At 41.8% G+C, this 21,269-nt stretch overlaps 1 protein-coding gene across 1 annotated transcript; it reads left to right on the top strand.

Annotated features, from left to right (window-relative positions):
- Positions 1 to 707: 707 nt before the first annotated feature.
- LOC129505550 (cationic amino acid transporter 3-like) lies at positions 708 to 2,471 on the top strand. The gene has a single exon (XM_055318587.1). The coding sequence runs from the start codon at positions 708 to 710 to the stop codon at positions 2,469 to 2,471; it is 1,764 nt and encodes a 587-aa protein (XP_055174562.1).
- Positions 2,472 to 21,269: the final 18,798 nt, after the last annotated feature.

Here is a 21,269-nt window from a genome sequence, read left to right as displayed (position 1 = left end):
TGCCATCTCACCTTGATTAACTGATGTTGGGGCTGAGAGTTTTAAGACCCAGGAACCAACAATTGTATTTTAAACTCAGATGATATTTTAAATATGGTTCTGTAATTGCAATGAGGCCTGCTGGTCCTTGAATTAATGTCATAACTCATGCTCAAGCACTTTGCACATAATCCACCTGTGAATTATTGAACGATATCTTCATGCCTTGTTTTGTCTTATAGCTTAATTAGTACATGAAGCTAAATAAGTTAGATGAACCCAAATGGGATTATGTCACGTGTTATGTAAAAAAGCACAATATTGGGAGATGTTTGGCACTTTTTCTGAGGGGAAAACAGGGTTGAGTTTCCTATGATGCCCTTTGGTGTCAGTGTCTGTGGTATTTGGGCTGCAGCACCTGACATGGGACTTCTGAGCTTTGGTTGGTGGGTTGAACACCATGTTTATTTTTTTATTTAGGTGTTGTTTCTTTACTCAGGTGATAGTTATTTTTTTTTACATACTATCTATTGTTCACCTAGGCACTAAGGAGGGAGAGCAAATACCAGAAGAATACGAAGTAGCAGCTTGGAAACCTAAGAAGCTGAACTCGTAAGCCCCAACCCAACTTTGTGTAACTTGGCCTCACTGAACCTGATCCCAGACTCTCTGCTCCCTGGGCTTGCTACAGCTCTTCGATACTAGAATCCTATTCAATTCCAGCTAAAATGCAGCGACAGGCACTTCACAGGTTTGGTCAAAGGCTTGTTTACAGACGTCCAGTGGAGCTAAGTGAAACTGAGACTTCCTCTGCCAGAACCCTGACTACTCTGGACTTAGTGGCCCTGGGTTTAGACTACACATTAGGTGCAGGTATATATTTCCTGGCTGGTGAGGTGGTCAGCAATCAAGCAGGACCAGCCACTGTGTTATGCTTTTTGGTGGCTGGCCTATCCTCCGTGTTGGCTGGGCTGTGCTATGCAGAGTTCGGTGCCTGGATTCCACGTTCTGGCTCTGCATATCGCTTCACCTATGTCACTATGGGTGAAATCTGGGCTTTCATCACTGGCTGGATCTTCATCATCTCCTTTGTTGCTGGTGCAGCCAGTGTGGCCCTGGCTTGGACCTTAGCTTTCGACTATCTGATTGGGAACCAGATTTCTCAGGCCATGCGTGAAAGCGTTTTACCGCATGTTCCACATGTGCTTGTGGAATATACAGACTTCTTTGCTATGGGCCTGGTGTTGTTGCTCACTGGAATACTGGCTCTGAGGGCTAAGGAGTCAGTCTTGGTTACCAAAGTGATCACATTATTGAGCCTTTTGGTTCTCAGTTTTGTCATCCTCTCTGGCTTCATTAAAGGGGACCTGCACAACTGGAAGCTCACAGAAGAGGATTACATAAAGGCTGGATTCAATGGCACCTCTAGCTTGGGCCCTCTGGGCTCTGGAGGATTCATGCCTTTTGGCTTCCAGGGAATTCTCCGTGGATCAGCTACCTGTTTCTATGCATTTATAGGTTTCAACAATATCGTTACCAGAGCTGAGGAAGCCCAGAATCCCAATCGTTCCATCCCCATGGGCATTGTAATTTCACTGTTCATCTGCTTTTTGGTATATTTTGGTGTCTCTTCAGTGCTTACGCTTATGGTGCCCTACTACCAGATTCATAGTGGGAGCCCCTTGCCTGAAGCATTTCTCCATATTGGCTGGACCCCTGCTTGTTATGTTGTGGCTGCTGGAGCTCTCTGTACTCTTTTAACCACCATTTTGAATGATATGTTCTACTCCCGTCAGATGATCTTGGTGATGGCAAAAGATGGCCTCCTGTTCCATGTCCTTGCCAGCACCCACACCAGCAAAGACATCCCCATCGTGGCCACTGTGGTCTCGGGCACTATGGCAGCAATCATGGCATTATTCTTTGAGCTCATTGATCTTGTGGACTTCATGTCAGTTGGGACCCTGTTTACTCACTCCCTGGTGGCTGCTTGTGTCCTCATCCTCAGGTATCAGCCTGAGAGGAAGAATGAGGGAAATGAAGCACAGGTGCAGGAGGAGAACAGACCTGTAGCAGAGAGGCTGACTCTACCGACACTATTTTTTCCAGGCAGCCCCACCCCCACTCCACTTTCTGGCCAGGTTGTCTCTGCTTGCTCCTCACTGCTTGCTCTGCTGCTGACTCTTCTCTGCCTGGTGCTGGCCCAGTGGCCTCGTCTGCTATCCGGAGACCCAGTGTGGATCACAGTGGTTATGCTCCTCCTGGTGCTCATCACTAGCGTCACTGGAGTCATCTGGAGACAGCCACAGAGCTCCACTGCCCTTCACTTCAAGGTACCTGGTCTGCCTCTCCTCCCACTCCTGAGCATCTTTTTGAACATTTACCTCATGGTGCAGATGATAGCTGGTACCTGGGCTCCATTTGGTGTCTGGATTCTGATTGGGCTTGCTATCTACTTCAGCTATGGGATTCAGCACAGCCTGGCCCCTTAAACCCACTTCACTTAGGGCCTATACTGTAGATCTTGAACTCAGCAGTGCCAGTACATATTTGCTTTGGCATTGTCTTACTTGAATGTGGGTCCCCCTGCACAATAATGAGGAGTACTGTTGAGCTCATGAAACATAGGCCTCTCACAGGATTTTGGTGGGGGCAACGGTAATATGGCTCTGTATTGTGGAGGAAAGAATGTGTCTTTGCTCTTTCTCTTCTCTTTTTATTTCCTTTGCTTGTCTGCTTTTCACTTGTGTCCATAGCTTACTGGCTTTGAAAAATCATTATTAAAGGAAACCAGAAAAAGTGTTTTGTTTTCTTTGAGTAAATACCTAGTAGTAGAAATACTGGATCATACGGTAATAGTATTTTTAATTTTTTTGAAACCTGCACACATTTTCCATAGTGGCTGCACCAATTTTCATTCACACAAGCAGTGCATGAGGTTTCCTTTTTTTCAGAGTCATTGCTGACACTTCTTAGTTCTTGTCTTTTTTATTTTCGCCATTCTGACAAGCGTGTAGTGGTATCTCCTTGTATTTTTAATTTTCATTTCCCTGATGATTAGTGATGCTGAGTATATTTTCATGTGCCCATTGGCCTCTGCTCATTTTTTTAAGTGGATTTTTTTCGGTTTTGAGTTGAATAAGTTCTTTATATGTTTTGGATATTAAGCATTTATTAGGTATATCATTTTCAAATATCTTATCTCATTCAGTGGGTAGCATTTTTGTTTTGTTGATAGTTTTTTTCACCGTACAAAAGGTTCTTATTTACATGATTTTGGAAAGATAGATGCATGGTTATGGTTATTGCCACATTTTATACGATAGCCAGGACATGGAAGCAGTACAAGCGTCCATAAACAGATGAATGGATAAAGAAGATGAAGTATATATAGAGAATGGAATAGTAGTCATCCATTGAAAAGAAAAATCTCGGCATTTGTAACAATATGGATGTATTGAGAGGGAATACTGCTAAGTGAAATATGTCAGTCAGAGAAAGACAAATACCATATGATTTCAAACATATGTGGAATTTAAGAAAGAAAACAAATGAAGAAACAAAAGGGGGGGAAAAAGAAACAAACGAACAAAAACCCCACCCAGACTCTTAAATACTGGAATACTAAAGGAACAAATACTTAAATATTAAAGGAGCAAATCGGTGTTCACCAAAGGGGAGTTAGGTGCACTGACAGATGAAATAGATAAAAGGAATTAATTGTACACTTAGAAGCACTGAGAAATATACAGAATTGTGGAATCATTACATTGTACCACTGAGAGCAATATAACAACATTGTTTGTTAATTACAGTATAATAAAACAATAAAGGAAACTATAAAAAGACCAAAAAAGAGTGGAAATGTAGCGCCTGCCCTTAAGGAGCTTATATTCTAATATAAAGCATAAAGTATAGCTGTGACACAAATTAGAAAATGTTGTTAGGACGCCTGGGTGGCTCAGTGGTTGAGCGTCTGCTTTCAGCCCAGGGCGTGATCCTGGAGACCCAGGATCGAGTCCTGCATCGGGCTTCCTGCATGGAGCCTGCTTTTCTCTCTGCCTCTGTCTATGTCTCTGTCTCTCTCTGTGCCTCTCATTAATAAATAAATTCTTTTTAAAAAATTAAAAAAAGAAAATGTTATCATAAGTAACATACAAATTAAGTAGGAATTCAGAATGGAGGATAATCATTTGTGGGTGGAACAGAGGTGAGGGTTAAGTGGTGAAATCAGAGAAGATGCTGTAGAGGAATGGCCCTTGTGTTGGCTCTCTCCAGAGTAAGATAACAATTTCCCACACATGGTCAGAAAGGAGAGACTGTAGGCAGAGAGAACAGCAATAGTAAAATCAGAGGAAAAGAAGCAATGTGCAGAGCACACTGAGCAGGATTTGTAGCCTGAGCCGTGGCTGTGTGAGGGGGCAACAGGGCATGCACAAGGGGATTAGAGCAGAGCTTTCTTCTGAGCACAGAAGGCACTTTGGCTTTGAACCCACTACCCATGCTGAAAATCTCTGGGGCTGGTACTTCTAGTTGGTGGGATTGGCATTCTTGGACTTCAGAGTTTCTTCACTGATGTCTGCTTTGGTCCACCAGCTCAGAAAGTGCACAACTGAAAGCCATGGGTCCTGGTTTCCTGCATGGTTTCCACCACCAACTAGCAATATGAGCTTGGGGGAGCCCCTCAGTTCCTTCCACGCTCTGCTTATTTAACTGTAACACATGAGGTCAGAAATAATCATTTCTAAAGTTCCGATTACTTAAAAAATTCTAAGATTCCCCCTGGTTCTTCTGTTCTGTTATTCATTCATCTAGGTCTCTGTACTGTATGAGATCTGTACCTGCATCCTGCCCACATTTCACTACAACTCACTATTGGAACTGTAGAGGTACAATAAATAGCATGCCATTCCACCACCACCCCCATGTTTGGAACCAATTGATAATCCAGAGATAGAGACAGACAATTAAACAGTCAGCTGTAGATATGCATCCTAATTGGCTTGTGAATCCTGCATCACTCCATTAAATTGACAGACGTACTCATCACAAGTAGTACTGAGCACCTCCTGTCTCCCAACACAAGAGGGAGCCTGCTTTTATTAACTTTTCCTTTGTATGAGCAGGTTAGAATGCATGTGTCCTATGGGCAGGTTGATTTTGGATAAAAAAAGGAAATCAACCAAAAACTCGAAGGGGCTGAGTGTCATCTCTTCAACCCACTAATCAAAGTCATAGTGCGAGAGGTGGTGGAGAGAGGCCAGGAATAGTTCTCTGCTAAGTGGTGCTCAACCTTTAGCAAATGTCACCTCACCCACAGGACTGGTGAAAACACAGATTTCTGGGCCCCCATCCCCAGCATTTGGAATTCAGTAGGTCTGAGTGGAGGCCAGAACTGGCACTTCTAACAAGTATGCTGGTGATGCTGATACTGCTGGTCCAGGGAACTCATGTTGAAGATCAAGGTTCCAGCTGAAGCCCTTGCACATGTAAAGATGAAGCAAAGGAAACATACACACCCTTTGATCATTTCCCTCATCTAAGGAAACACTTATATTAAAATACAACCTTTAATCCTTCCACAGTGGGGAAACCATAGTGAATCGTTTCATAATATATATGTATATCAAAACACCACAATGTACACTTTAAATATATTATAATTTTACATGTGAATTATGACTCAATAAAGCTGAAATTAAAACAATCACAGTTATCTGTGTGTTTTATTTTTTTCAAATTTGTTACTTGATTGTAGATCAACAGGAGTGTATCTTGTTCACTCCCCTGAGCATCCACCTGGGGCCACGCACGTAATGAGCATTTAATAAATTCATGTTAAATTTAATTGAGCCTTACTTTTTTTTGGCATAGAAAACCCTCCTTTCTTTCAAACTAGCACTGTACTACTTTTAAAACTATCTTCTAGGAGACTTTCTTGGCAAACAGCATTTCTATAACTGTAACTAGATCTGTACCAAGCATCTAGAACTGTACCAGGCACTTCCAGTTTTGCCTTTGTGTGGCTATGCCTGAATTCTGGACCTATCTTGTGTGTTTTATCAGAGCGGAATCTTGCTTAGTGCAGGGAGTAGGTTCTTCCATTCCTTTATATCCAACATTAAGAAGAGTTTTGTTTATTCAAAGAGCAACAGGGTAAATACCGACCTGGGGCAGGAGAATGTCTGACACAATCACCTTGGTCCTGCTTCATCTATTCCCATGGGATATGGTGGGGGTGGGTGGGGAAAGAAGTAGTGAAATTGAGAGAGGGTTCAACCAGTTTATTTGACTCCAGGGAATTCCAGAAGATGAGACTGGCTCCAGTGTAGGCAGACATCTTCTTCGACACAGTCAGGGGTTTATGATTGGCATAGTAGAGCCAGAGTTTTTCTATTATACTTATGTATAGGGACTGCCTAGGAGGGAGGGATGGGAAGCTACTCTCTTACTTGTGGAATTTCTTATCTTCCCAACAGGGAGTAGGTGACTTCAGGGATGCCTGCTAGTGGCAGGATTACCCAAATACTTAGAACTCCTTTAGATGCTTTTTTGAGAAACTGATGTAAAAACCTTGTGAGAGCATCTAAGATTTCTTGGGGGGAGAGAATTTATACCTCAAATGGGGAGAAAAGTGGACCAAAATAGGAGAAATTAGGAATTGAATAGGGATTGAGGCATCATTATTTGAGAAGGAAAGGTATGAGCAGAAATGAGATCCTTCCTGGAGGAGGATGCCAATGAAGCAATTTAGGAAATAGAAAAGGGATAGGTGAGTTGGACAAGAAATAGGACAGTAATACTAGGCTACAGGGACCTTTTGGAGTGATGGAGATGAGACTCTATTAAGGAATGTGTATTTTCACATCTGAAGGGATTTATGAGCCAAGTCTGTGTTATGTATTATTCCATGGAACAAGATTCCTGAATCAGGAAAGGATGGGATATGATTCTCATTGCCATCTTGAGGATAGACAGACAGAAGGTTGTAGACAGAGAGACTGTTCCTGGGAGACAGCTGTAGTACCTGCTATGGTCTTCTAGATCGTGCTCTTCAGAGTGTGGTCCATGGACCAGCGGTGTGCGTGTCACCGGCAAGCTTGTTAGAAATGCAGAATCTCAGGCTCAAACCCATAGCTGCTGAATCAGAACATGCATTTTTAACAGACTCCAAGTGCTTCAAATGGTCTTTCTAGTTTGATAAGCACTCGACTTGGGTGATGGATGACAGGTGTCAGACTTCAGATGACCACTGTGGAAAGGTGTGACAACTTTGGAATTGGGAATATAAGAGGAGGGGCCCAGGCTGGGGAAATTGAATTTGGGGAGAAGTGTGGGCTGTGGCTGCCCTCCTGTTCCCAGGCCTCCCAGGCCAGTCACTATGGCAGGGTTAGTGCTCCGCCCACTTCGGGATGCCTCTGCCCTCGCTGGAGTCTGCCTGGTTCTCATGGGTCCTCTGGGGCATGGATTACATGGGTTACCCCTGTGGCCAATTCTATTTCCCTTACTTCCTTTGATGGCCTGAAGGGGACTAAAGAGTCATATTGGTCATGCCGTGCATCAGGTTTGCACTGTCCCTTCATCAACTGTGTTATAACTTGATGATACTAATTGAGGAGGCAGTGTGGGTTTGGGGAGGAGTGAAATGGGAGTTCTTAATGATCAGTCCTAGAAATTAGGATACTTTAATCTTTTTTTGAACAGCATTTTATTTATTTATTTGAAGAGAGAGCATGAAGCAGGGGGAACAGCGAGCAGAGGGAGGAGAAGAAGACTCCCAGCGGAGAAGGGAGCCTGATGTGGGACTCCATCCCAGAACCCTGAGATCATAATCTGAGGTGAGGGCAGATGCTTAACCAACTGAGACACCCAGGCACTCCTCATCTTTCTTTGTAAAGACTTGATTGGAATGAATTTATTATTTATTTATTTATTTATTTATTTATTTATTTATGACAGCACAAGCAATGGAGGGCAGCAGAGGGAGAGAGAAAAGCAGACAACTCCCTCAGCAGGGATCCCAACATGGGGTTCAACCCCAGGAGCCCAAGATCATGACTTGAGCCAAAGACAGATGCTTAACTAACTGAGCAACTCAGGCACCCATAGGATACTTTCATCTTTTGAAAAGTTTAAGGAAAGACCAGATGACTGCATAAGGGATAACTGCCTGACAGAGACCAAATTAATGCTTTTTAGGGCCTATTTGTATTGTTTTTAATTTTTTTAATTTATTTTTTATTGGTGTTCAATTTACCAACATACAGAATAACACCCAGTGCTCATCCCATCAAGTGCCCCTCTCAGTGCCAGTCACCCATTCACCCCCACCCCCCGCCCTCCTCCCCTTCCACCACCTCTAGTTCGTTTCCCAGAGTTAGGAGTCTTTATGTTCTGTCTCCCTTTCTGATATTTCCCACACATTTCTTCTCCCTTCCCTTATATTCCCTTTCACTATTATTTATATTCCCCAAATGAATGAGAACATACACTGTTTGTCCTTCTCCAATTGACTTACTTCACTCAGCATAATACCCTCCAGTTCCATCCATGTTGAAGCAAATGGTGGGTATTTGTCGTTTCTAATGCCTGAGTAATATTCCATTGTATACATAGACCATATCTTCTTTATCCATTCATCTTTCGATGGACACCAAGGCTCCTTCCACAGTTTGACTATTGTGGACATTGCTGCTATAAACATCGGGGTGCAGGTGTCCCGGCGTTTCACTGCATCTGAATCTTTGGGGTAAATCCCCAACAGTACAATTGCTGGGTCGTACGGCAGATCTATTTGTAACTCTTTGAGGAACCTCCACACAGTTTTCCAGAGTGGCTGCACCAGTTCACATTCCCACCAACAGTGTAAGAGTGTTCCCTTTTCTCCACATCCTCTCCAACAATTGTGGTTCCCTGCCTTGTTAATTTCCCCCATTCTCATTGGTGTGAGGTGGTATCTCATTGTGGTTTTGATTTGTATTTCCCTGATGGCAAGTGATACAGAACATTTTCTCATGTGCTTGTTAGCCATGTCTCTGTCTTCCTCTGTGAGATTTCTCTTCATGTCTTTTGCCCATTTCATGATTGGATTGTTTCTTTGGTGTTGAGTTTAATAAGTTCTTTATAGATCTTGGAAACTAGCCCTTTATCTGATACGTCATTTGCAAGTATCTTCTCCCATTCTGTAGGTTGTCTTTGAGTTTTGTTGACTGTATCCTTTGCTGTGCAAAAGCTTCTTATCTTGATCAAGTCCCAATAGTTCATTTTTGCTTTTGTTTCTTTTGCTTTTGTGGATGTATCTTGCAAGAAGTTACTGTGGCTGAGTTCAAAAAGGGTGTTGCCCGTGTTCTCCTCTAGGATTTTGATGGAATCTTGTCTCACATTTAGATCTTTCATCCATTTTGAGTTTATCTTTGTGTATGGTGAAAGACAGTGGCCTAGTTTCCTTCTTCTGCATGTGGATGTCCAATTTTCCCAGCACCATTTATTGAAGAGACTGTCTTTCTTCCAATGGAATAGGTTAAAAACAAACTGTATGAGACCTATAATTCCAGGGACCTGGAGTGATAGGCAATAAAACAATGTTGCCAGGTAGGCATTTGAATTTTTTCTTCAGCTATTGAGGGTTTGTGTACTTCATCCCCAATAAAAATGGGTGAAATGAGAAGTCAATATCATAAGAAAACAAAGAGATAAGATTGATATTGAACATAAAGGAGACTTTTTTGAGATTGGAGGTTGATGGTGGAGATGGAAGGGTACAGTCTCTCTAGCCTTGTGCGTGTCTGTCTCACTTGGATTTGGCATGCCTGAGATGGGCTCCTGCCCAGAAACAGGGAAATGTACAAAATGAACTCTCAAAGCCATTTTTATCCCTAGAATTCTCCAGTTAACTCCTGAAAGGCTGTGGTGGATGTGTGGTGTATGCTAGGTGGTGAGGCATGGGGATGATGAATGACAGAAGAAAAACACCAATCTTCTTATAGCACTGAAATCTGCTAAAAAATAAAATAGGCCTTGGATTTAGGAGAATAAGTTGTTTATTTTATTTTATTTTTTATTTATTTTTTATTTATTTATTTTTTTTAGGAGAATAAGTTGTATGTGAGGGCTCATATAAGAGTTTTAGGTTTCCATGTCCTTACTCTCTTCATGTATTTCTCTTGTCTCATTGATGAGATTTTAAAACCTCCTGAAGGAGAAGAGCAACTTTTATATGTATTACTTCTTTTTATCTCCAATTCCCCCCCTAAATGATGAGGATAGTAATAGCTACCATTTGCAGAGTACCATTCCCTATACTTTGTTCCAAACACTTCACATAATCACTTATTTATTTAATTTTAAAAAGATTTTATTTATTTATTCATAAGAGACAGAGAGAGAGAGAGAGGTAGAGACACATGACCTATGCATCCCATAATCACCTATTTAATACAAAGGTTGTACGAGGTGAGTATATTGCTCATTTTACAAAAGTTGAAACTAAGTTTCAGGGAGGTTAGGTCATTTGTACAAAGTGAGTAGTGAAGCTAGGATTTGTTTTTTATTTTATTTATTTATTTATTTATTTATTTATTTATTTATTTATTTATTTATGAGAGACATGGAGAGAGAGGCAAAGGCATAGGCAGAGGGAGAAGCAGGCTCCCCATGGGGAACCTGATGAAGGACTTGATCCCTGGACCCTGGGATCACGACTTGAGCCAAAGGCAGATGCTCAACCACTGAGCCACCTGAAGCTACGATTTGTACTAAGTTTGAGCAAGGCTTGTGCTTCTAACCCTTGAGCTACACTCCCCAGAGAATAACGGCTCAGGAAGGAGCAGATGATCACTAACTTGATGGCATAGAGACAATTGAAAGACAGTGGATAACACCACATAATGAATAATGAAAAACAATTTTTATGTGTTTTGTGGCGTGAAGTCAGAGACACACTTAGTGACACATGCAGCTCATACTCAGACACTCTCTCCTTCACCATCACGGGTCCTCACCCCGCAGTCAGCAGCTTAGAATGGGGGTGAGGCTGGGTGCATATATTCATAAAGCACCCCACTAAGAGTTGTGTGTGTGTCTAATATATGGACATATGTGTTTGAATTTGAGTGGAAATATGCACCAAGGTGTGGGATATGTTTATCTTGATAGGTCTATACACATCAGCATATTATTTAGACATTTGGGATATAGTGTTTATGTGTGTGTGTCTGTGTGTCTGTGTTTGTCTGTGTCTGTTTCTGTGTGTATGTACACATATCCTGAAGGAGTTCAACCACCTCTAAGTAACTGGCTGCCTTCCTTTCCTGGCACTAGTTGGTCTGCTTGTACCAAGCCCTGATATTTATTTTTCATCACCTCCCAAAGGAACCTCAGTGAGTTCTCTTTTTGGGAAGTTTATGGCTAAGATGCTAGGGTGCTGTGGAGCCCCTATACATCAGCTACAATCAGAAGAGGTTTGTAGACAAAGAGAAAACAGCAGCCACAAGGCAATCCCATCCAGTCCTTTATTTTCTAACCTAATACATAGCCGCCATTGTATGTACACTCTCCACATAACCACCTCCTCTCTCCTAGAACCTTTTCATGGAAGGTACGAAGAGGAGCCATTTTATTTACTTATTTGCTTCCAAGTGGGACTCTTTTTTGAGCTACCCAAGAAAGAGGAATCTTAAAAATTTTGCTTATTAAGAAATGTAGAGTTGAGATTATGAGAAACTGGTCATTTGTGACACTAACTTCATAGAGAGCATTGAGCTTTGACAGGAGCAAGACTGGCAAGAAGAGTTGAACATCTCTGTTTCCTTCCTAAGAAAATATGAAGCAAACTTCTGGAAGCCGGAGGCAGGACAACCTGCATATGGTTTGAAGGCAGACACAGCACAGAAACTCCGGCTCCACCTTCCAACGTCAGTGCTGAGGAGACTGTTCTGAGGGATTTTTGTGATAAACTTTACATTAAACACTTCATAGTACCTTTGGTCCAGGGAAGGAGGAAATATCGATATTGTATACAGAATATAGTGTCAGAAGGTGGAGGAAAACTGCCTATGGAGATGGAAGGGGGAGGTGGAAGGGTTTCTCTCTTTCCCCAGGGATGCAAACCACCTAATTTAATTAGTTGCGTATACGCTTTTCTATGTTTTGTGCTCTTCTCAGTAATGAGATTAAGAAATCCTTTCACTGTTAATAAAGAACTCAGTGAGGGCAGAGAGGAGATGAGAGACATATGGGTGGAGGCATAATGGATACCCTGTCCCATTGGAATCATATACCCCTTCAATAAGATCAGATGTAAGAGAAGTGGGAATAAATGGAACCTGGGCTTGGACCAGGTCCTGGATGCTGTCTTCCCTATAGAAAACCTCCAGCTCTACCTTCTGCACTTGTACCTTGAATTTCACTGGTCCCTGCATCTCCGTCTCTCATGATGAACAGAAGTTCAAATATTAAATGATACCCAAAGTCAAGAAATGCTTCCTATGTCTTTCCTTGAAATTCCATCCTCTCAGTCTCTGACTACTAAAATTCTATGCAATGCTCAAGGTCCAGTTTAAATGTTACCTGCTGCCCATGCCTTCCTGGATTATCTGCCTCTGACTCAATATAATATAATATAATATAATATAATATAATATAATATAATATAATTCCTTTAACCTCCTCTACTCCTTTGATCAGCATTATCATAGTTGTCTCTCCAAACACTGTCTTCAGGTACAGTTACCCTATTTCTTCCCTTTCTCCCTCACTCAACTGTATGCTCTGGGATGGGGAGACTGTGCCTTGTATATTGTTATATTCTCTCCACAGGGCTTAACTCAGAGATAAATAATTGTTAAATAACTTTCATGCATGCATGGTATACTGGTGTAGAGAAAGAGGCCATGGGTATAGGTGTAGAAACAGAGCATTATTAATATTGATAATGGATATTATTGTTAATAAATGTCTAGACATAATACTTTGAGGTATAGACCATATTGTTAGGAAATGTTTATCCCATCAGGAGGTTTATTCCTATAAAATATATTCATTCATCTTTCATTCTTTCTCTCATTCAAATCTAGTGCTTTTCCTAGTGGGAAATAGACAATAAACAAGAAAACAAATGTTCAAATAATTACAGAGTGTGATAAACTTCCAAAGGAAATAAACAGAGCCTTGTGATTAATAAAACAGGGAGTTTTATTTAGATATGGAGGTTAGGAAAGGTCTTCATAGTCACTATCATATATTTATCCTACTATCACTATGAGTTACTTCAATTTCTAACCTGAAGAGCAACAATAATAAAATCAATGAGAGAATGACAATAGCAGACTTCCTACCACAGGGCCTGTTTGTCAATCAACCCTAGGATCGATTCTCTTTTTGGTCCAACTTCCCAACCTCCTCTCTGCTTTGGGTAGAGGGGACATCTGGGCCCTCCCCTAGACTCAGGATGGACCCTCCTCTCCAGCTTCAGAGTCTGCAGATTAAACAGGGGTTAAGAGCTTTGATCTTGCTAGAGACTTGGAGACAGAAGTGCACACAGAGAGAGGCTAACTGCTGTCACAGAGACTCCCTCTCAGCTCCCATTTCAATTTCAGTGGGTTCTGGGCTCTGTTCTCTCTCGGGGAGTTGTTTGGGGCTTTTGAGCTTTTGGAGAGGGAGTAAATTTGAGACTGTCTCCCCCTCCCCAGTCATTCCTGCCCCTACTCCAAGGCTGAAGACAACCCAGGCTGTGAGGAGCAGGCAGTTTGCCAATATCGCAGCAGCCTCGGCCAGCTCTGTCATTACCAGGGTCTTCTTTCCACTACTTTCCTGCCCTCCTTCTCCTGACACAAGTTGGTAGCACTCATTTCCATCTTTTGCAGTGGTTGTAGTAGGAAAGCCTGGGAAGTGACTAAAAAGAATCTGAGCATGGTACCTGGAGCTTTTATACCCACTAACCCTTTCCTAACCCTGCTTCCTGTTGGGATAACAGGTTTTGGTTGTTAGCTCAAGAGTAATGTTTCTCCTAGCCTCACAAAGGCCCTACCCTCCTTGGTGGAGTTAGGGATAATGTTTTGAAGAGACACTTGCTGCAAGAGAAAGAACTATACTTCCTTCTAGCTGCTCAGGGCACACACAAGACACACTTCTGATCCAGAGACATGGAAAGCCACTTTGGACTTGTGGAGCTCTTGAAGTCAAAAGGTCAGGTTCTTGTCCCAGCTGGTCCGCTTGCTTCCCTGAAGCAGGAGGTATATGTACTAACATCTGCTCTAGGGCCAGCAGCTGGGATGAGCTCCCATGGGATTTAGATCTGGCCAGGGACTGCATACTATGGGTGCAGGGAAGTGAGGTAGGAATGAAAGATCACCGCTTGGCAGAGGAAAAGGAGGTGGGAGGCCAGAACACATGTGGAGGCAGGGGAATGGTGAAGCTGACTCCTGAACCCAGGGAGCCCAGATTTATATCCAGGGCAGAGTTCATAATCTGTAAACTGTACTAATACTCTAGTTCCTAGCTGACGGTCCTTCCTTTCTGGAGTCTCTCCCTCAGTGGGCAGCAGCATTACTGGCTCCCTTCTGAGGCAGACAGGATGGGGCATGTGGATCAGGACAGCCAGGGCACATTCTGGTGCCAGAGAGGATATGAATGTGGGTGAATATGGGCAGATTTTCCAAAGGAGCTTTGTTCAAAAGATGGAGGAGGAGAGGATGGGAGACACAGGAAGGAAGAGAGTCCAGTTATCCTCTCTGGGTTCACTGGATTAGGGGATGAGAGAAATGGGGAGGCTTCATGGAGAATCACGGTCTCCATTAACTGCTTTGCATTTCTACTTTATCCCTTTTCAATCACAATATAATTGATTGAAAATAGATAGTTGATTGCTAGTAATATCCCTAATCCTCCATTCCATATCATGTGAGTTTATCTTGTTATGTCTCCCAGGTGTAGACACACCCGTGACCCATCTCTTTCAGGGGAATGACTTTAAGTCCCAGGTCCCATCCAGAACAGGCTTTGCCACAGCAAAGCACCATGTGTGCTGGGGATTTCTCCCTCACACCTGAACCTACATTGTTTTCCTACAGAAAAGCTGTCCGACTCCCTCTCCATTCTCTTTCTTCTTCCTCTTTTCTTTCTCACCAGGCCTGTTTCTTTTATATATATATAAATTTATTTTTCATTGGTGTTCAATTTGCCAACATACAGAATAACACCCAGTGCTCATCCCATTGAGTGCCCCCCCCAGTGCCCATCACCCAGTCACCCCAACCCCCCACCCACCTCCCCTTCCACCACCCCTAGTTCATTTCCCAGAGTTAGGAGTCTCTCATATTTTGTCTCCCTTTCTGATATTTCTCACTCATTTTTCTCCTTTCCCCTTCATTCCCATTCACTATTTTTTATATTCCCCAAATGAATGAGACCATATAATGTTATAATGTTTGTCCTTCTCTGATTGACTTATTTCACTCAGCATAATACCCTCCAGTTCCATCCATGTCAAAGCAAATGGTGGGTATTTGCCATTTCTAATGGCTGAGTAATATTCCATTGTATACATAAACCAGGCCTGTTTCTATAACCACCTGTGAGACTTAGGGATAATGTTGTATACATTTCTCTTGCTCTACTCTTGCTTCTTAGGTCTTTGGAATGTCCCCCTGCAACCTCTCCCTCCCTCTATCGCCCCGACACTCTGCCCGCCCCCCCACCTGGTCAGTTCTTCCTGTCTTCTTTCTGGCTCATTTCACTTCTTTTTCCTCTCAATCTTCTTCATCTATGATTCCAACTTTGAAGAGATGGAAGATGAGATTGAAAGGGCAGCATCTGTGAGAGAGTGGGCTTTGGACTCAGCAAGAGACATGGTGGTCAGACATCAGGAAGCACCTGATAAGCACTGACTAAGTGGACTCAGTGCCTCCTGACCTATCTTCCCTACTAGATGGGGCTGAGGTGCAAGCAACAGAAACTTGAAAAAAGTTGGTTAGAATAAGGGATCAAGAAGCCCTCTTTGCCTGTTGTCTAGCCTTAACAATCTTCTAATTATGAATAATCACTGGCAAGTGGGAGAAGACTCATCTGGGGAGATGGGCTTCCCCAAGTGCATTCTTTATCCAGTCATGAGGAAAGTTGGACCATCCATTCCTTCCACAAGCTCATATGTAACCCCTTGGAGTGGGAAGTGCTCCAGCTTTTAAGGAGTGATTTTATCATCCCAGCCACACAATTATTGGGAGGTCATCCTGTTATTCAGTTGTTCAAATAATCATATATCCAAGGAGTCCTGTTATTATTCCCACAGAGTGACAAGTATGAAAATTGTTTATATATGAGCTATTGTGGCAAACTCTCTGACGTTTACCCCAAGTTTTCTAGCTAGGCAAACAACAAACATTAGAGAGAAGCAGAACTAGAATTTAACATCCACAAAAGTGTCTTTTCGAAACATAATGTGTGTCTCTAAAATCATCCTCATTTCTAAAGAGAGCCAAATTGAGACTAATTCATTGGAGAGGCAAGTGCAATTTCAGCAGTGTTGGCCTAATTGTTTACCTAAGTTCAGCAAGAATAGTGATTGACCTTATCTTCTTTCAAACATTTCCCTGGAATTTTTCATAAGGAATCTCTTGAATGAGCTTTTAATACCCTCTCAAGGCCAGAACTAAGCCAAATGCCAGCCATCAGACTTGCTTATAATGCCTCTAGATTTGGGTGAATTTCTCTTTTGAGGTCCCCCAGATATCCTGAGGTTTCCTGTATCTGCCAAGAAGTGGCATTCTTTCCTCACCCGGTGAGGCTGCTGGGAACTCCATAAGCAAGCAACATTTCCCAGGGACTTTACTGGCTTCCTAAAGTCCAGCTTACTTCATTAAGGCTTTCTGGTCCTATCTAAGTCTATGCATATCTCTCTCAAATATGACATTCCAGTCAAAGCCATGGTAAAGTAACCAAGGCTTCCACTGGTGTCCTGCTATGAGATTCTTATTGAACTTAAGCAAACAATCAAAATTACCATGAAACAAAGAATACTCACGGAGAATTTTCTGAACTCTGGAGGGTCCAGTAAGAGAGGAGAATTACATATTTCAATTTGGTCACAAAGGAATATTTTATCATATTTCTATAAGTCACGGATTTCTTTTTTTTAAATTTTTTTTATTTTTATTTATGACAGTCACAGAGAGAGAGGGGCAGAGACACAGGCAGAAGGAGAAGCAGGCCCCATGCACCGGGAGCCCCACGTGGGATTCAATCCCGGGTCTCCAGGATCGCGCCCCGGGCCAAAGGCAGGCGCCAAACCGCTGCGCCACCCAGGGATCCCAAGTCACAGATTTCTTAAGAGAAAGTTTCCATAAATCTGGTAGAGCTAGGAATAGAGAACCAATATTTTTTCAAACAAGAGAAATAAAAACAACAATCACCTTCCTCAATTCATTCAGCCCCATGTTCCTAATCTTTTTGTGTTTGAATGCAGCTTTTCCATTAGTTCCAGGAATTCTTATCCAGTTTAGTTTTATGATTTTAAAGATATCAAAAGCCTGTATTTGTCAAAAGTCCTTTCCATGAATCTCTTTGAAGGTGATACATATTTTGTAGGAGCATCAGAACGATAACTGTAAGTGACACTCAGAAATGCCCATGGTTCAAGATCTGATGGGAGTTCACTACAAGGTAGTTGAAAAGGAAATCTGGTTATTTCTGTGACATACAACATTTCAATAATAGAATGTCAAGTGATCGCCTTATATCAGGACATATTAAAACTTCAGGAATTCTATATATTTTCTGGAACAGTTACAGCATTTACTCTTACGATATAACCTAAAAGACTTATATCATCATTTGTTTGTGCATACTTCTTATGTAACTCAAGGTACCAAATAAACAACATAAGTAGTCAAAAACATTACATTTAAATTTGCATCTTGAGAATTTTGTTCAAATCCTAAGAAAGTTGTAAAACACATCTAAATAGGATAACAGGTCATTACAAGAAATAATATTTAATTATCTATTTAACCAAGCTGGCAGTAAGAGCTTCCACAGAAGATTATATAGTTGTTAGCAAAATGTAGCTCCTTTTACATTGAGAAGTTTTAGGTCCCTTAAGTAATCAGAGACCTAATGAGACAAGACCTAGAAACTTTGGTTTTCTGGCAAAGAAAAGAAACAAATGCTTTGTTTTGTTTAAAGATTTTATTTATTTATTCATGAGAGACACACACAGCGAGGCAGAGACATAGGCAGAAGGAGAAGCATGCTCCCTTTGAGAAGGAGAAGCCCAATGCGGGACTGGATTCCAGGACCCCAGGATCCTGCCCTGAGCCAAAGGCAGATGCTCAACCCCCGGGCCACCCAGGTGTCCCAAATCCTTTGTTTATAATCTTTTCTATTAGAGAAAACCAACAATTTGTGAAAACTTTGTCTTGTAACAGAGAAGAAAAGAGTAGAATTTCGATTTTATACCAGTGTACTTTTAACGTTCTCGTTTCAATCTGAGAGAATCCTAACCATACACAAAATTCTTTTCCAATGCTTTCCCTTCACAAATCTTCTACTACTTCCTTTTTCATTCAGATTTTATCCTAAGGCTTCTCTCCCTAAATAACAAGTCTCATTTTAGGACAGAATTAATTTCTTTTACCTCAACAGAAATATATCCTCATTTCTTATACTTTCCTTATACCTCTCCTATTTTCCCACAGTCTGAATTGCTTTTTTTATCATTTCCACTGGTCTTAAACGATGTGGGAAACAAAGGCAGAAGAAAAGTTATTCAATTTCCTTACTACTTACAGCCCATTGACAAACCCTTGAAATAGGCATAGTGACATTCCTCGAGGAGCTCAGCTGCTTAGAGGTTGACACACTGCTAAGGGCAAAAGACAATCCTAACCTCCCACCAGGATCCTGGAAGCCTATGTTAACATATAAAAATTGTTTTAGAAATCTCCTTTATTTCTGAACTCCCCAAGATACATGTTGGCAATCATCCCCTAAACATATGACCCACTGATAGACATGCGAAGGGTCTCATGCCTAAGGTTTTATTTGAGGGTAGTAAATGATCCTTCCCCAACAATAGGCAGCCCCCTCAAGGTCCTGGAAACCTTGCCACAACATTCTTTAGAGACTTGCCCTATCCCTAATCCCCTCCCAACTCGAAAGTATATAATGGGCCATTCCTCATGACCCCTGTGCAGCTCCTTCTGCCCACGGGTCCTGTCCCTGTGCTTTAATAAAATCACCTTTTTGTCTCAAAGACATCTCAAGAATTCTTTCTTGGCCATTGCCTTTGAATCCTAACATTCTTTTCCTACATCATTAAAGACATTTAGCAGACTTTTAATTCTCAGAAACTTTAGTCTCCACGGAAAATTAAGCAGTAACCAATTGTGAATTGTTTATTCCACCAGACATTCCCAATTTAGATTGGGAATTTTTAAATACATTTCATAATTTCTAGTAACACATGCTTCTCCATTGTACAATCTTTTACTAAAGCATAAAGCATGTTCAATAACAGACCTGAAAATCTTCAGTTTCTCCACAGTAAGAAGCAAAAGCAGATAAACTTCTGTTTGCTAGCCAATCCTTTGTGATCTTATTTGGAAAAGACTTAGATAGCCATTGAATTCAGTCTAATTTATTCTTTAATCTGGCAAAACTGTAAAGTTTCAGATTACCAAAGATTTTGAAAGCAATAAACCTTTTCATTTATTCAACCTGCTTCTTCTTAACAATTACCTGCGAAAACTTTATGAGACAGACACGGTTAACCATCATTTTAAGTGACCTTTTTGCTGATGAATTACAATGGAAATAAGAGAAGCTCCTTTGGTCTTTACTAAACCTTGGCAGAATAAAAGTTTTATAGTTAATGCTGATAACTCTAAAGATATGTCTATTTTAATTAAACCCACAAATTTATATTAGCTTTAATAGGTACCTGTCTCCACTAAAAGTCACTCAATTTGTTCCCCACTGTCAATTTTCACCTGGGGCACCTGTGGGGAAATCCAGAGTGCGTGGTTTAAGTCCAGGAGAGCCTGTGGACCCCGTCATGTTGATGGGGAGGTGTCTTAGCTTGAACCTTACAAGGAGGGAGCCCAACAGATTGTGGTACTTTTTGCTCTCTCCTAGTGGGGTAGGAAGAGCAGGAGCCTAGGGCACCTCAAACACCCAGGATGGCACAGCAGTGGTGTATGGAAGGCATACCATGCTGGTGCAGAAACAAGAGGAGGAAGAAGGGGAGGTAGAGGCATAATAGTGCCTCCAGAAAGGCCAGAGGCAGATCCGAAGTTTGGACTAACATTTCTTTTTTCTTTTGGTTTCCTTTATCTCCTTCCTGCAAAAACGGTTTTTTGTTTTGTTTTGTTTTTCTTATGGCTTTTGATGCTTCTGCATGACTTATTAAAAAATGTTCTGGGGTGCTTGGGTGGCTCAGTCCGGTAAGCGTCTGACTCTGGATTTCAGCTCAGGTCATGATCTCAGGGTCCTGGAATGGTTCCTTGGTGTAGGGTAGAAACTTGTATAAAAGTCAATGGTTTCCTTTTCATGATGTGCAGAAGGGCTCCGTTCTTTTCTGGAAGAGAATGCATGATCTATAAGTATATAAAGAATGATTAGTTAATCATCATGTGGGCTAAGGGTGCTGGCTAATGCTTAAAGACTACTCCACACTGGCTGCCTGCTCAGTGGGGAGTCTTCTTGTTCCTCTCCCTCTGCCCCTTCCCCTGCTAATGCTAGCTCTCTCTCTCTCTCTGAAATAAATAAATAGATCTTAAGAAAATAAATAATGTTCTAATGGACTTTCGTTGGGAACAGAAGGAGTGCTCCTATCTTCCTGAGCAAGATTTCAGAAACAACACAGAGGAAACAAAACTAAGACTAAATGAAACACAGAATACCTCGGTTGATATTGCTTTTCCTTAAAGGTTAGGGCCTTGCCAACTGAACCAAATGGCTTCCTAATTTCTGGTTCCTCCACTTACTAAACATCAAGGCTCCCTAGACAAGCTGAGAGAGCCACATTAAATCCCCTACTTGGAGGCAACCCAATGGCAGGAAGAAACTCAAGAGGGCCATTTCATGGCCATCTTTCCTCTGAGCTTAACACACATGGCAAGGTGGTATCACAATAGAAATTGTCTTTTTCTTGGTCATAGATTCTTGACTATATTCCTTCCAATTATTCCAAATTCAGGCCAGTGGGCTAGTTGGTAGGATAGAGATGACCTCCCCATTATACACAGTGTTAACACAATGCAACACAGCACAACACAACACACACACCCATGCACACA

The sequence above is a fragment of the Nyctereutes procyonoides genome, unplaced genomic scaffold (genome assembly GCF_905146905.1).
Source record: "Nyctereutes procyonoides isolate TBG_1078 unplaced genomic scaffold, NYPRO_anot_genome, whole genome shotgun sequence".
Taxonomy (NCBI): domain Eukaryota; kingdom Metazoa; phylum Chordata; class Mammalia; order Carnivora; family Canidae; genus Nyctereutes; species Nyctereutes procyonoides.
This window is presented reverse-complemented; position numbering and strand designations above follow the sequence as displayed.

Coding starts and splice junctions, on each gene's coding strand:
- LOC129505550 (XM_055318587.1), top strand. CDS start 708: ATGCAGCGACAGGCACTTCACAGGTTTGGTCAAAGGCTTGTTTACAGA.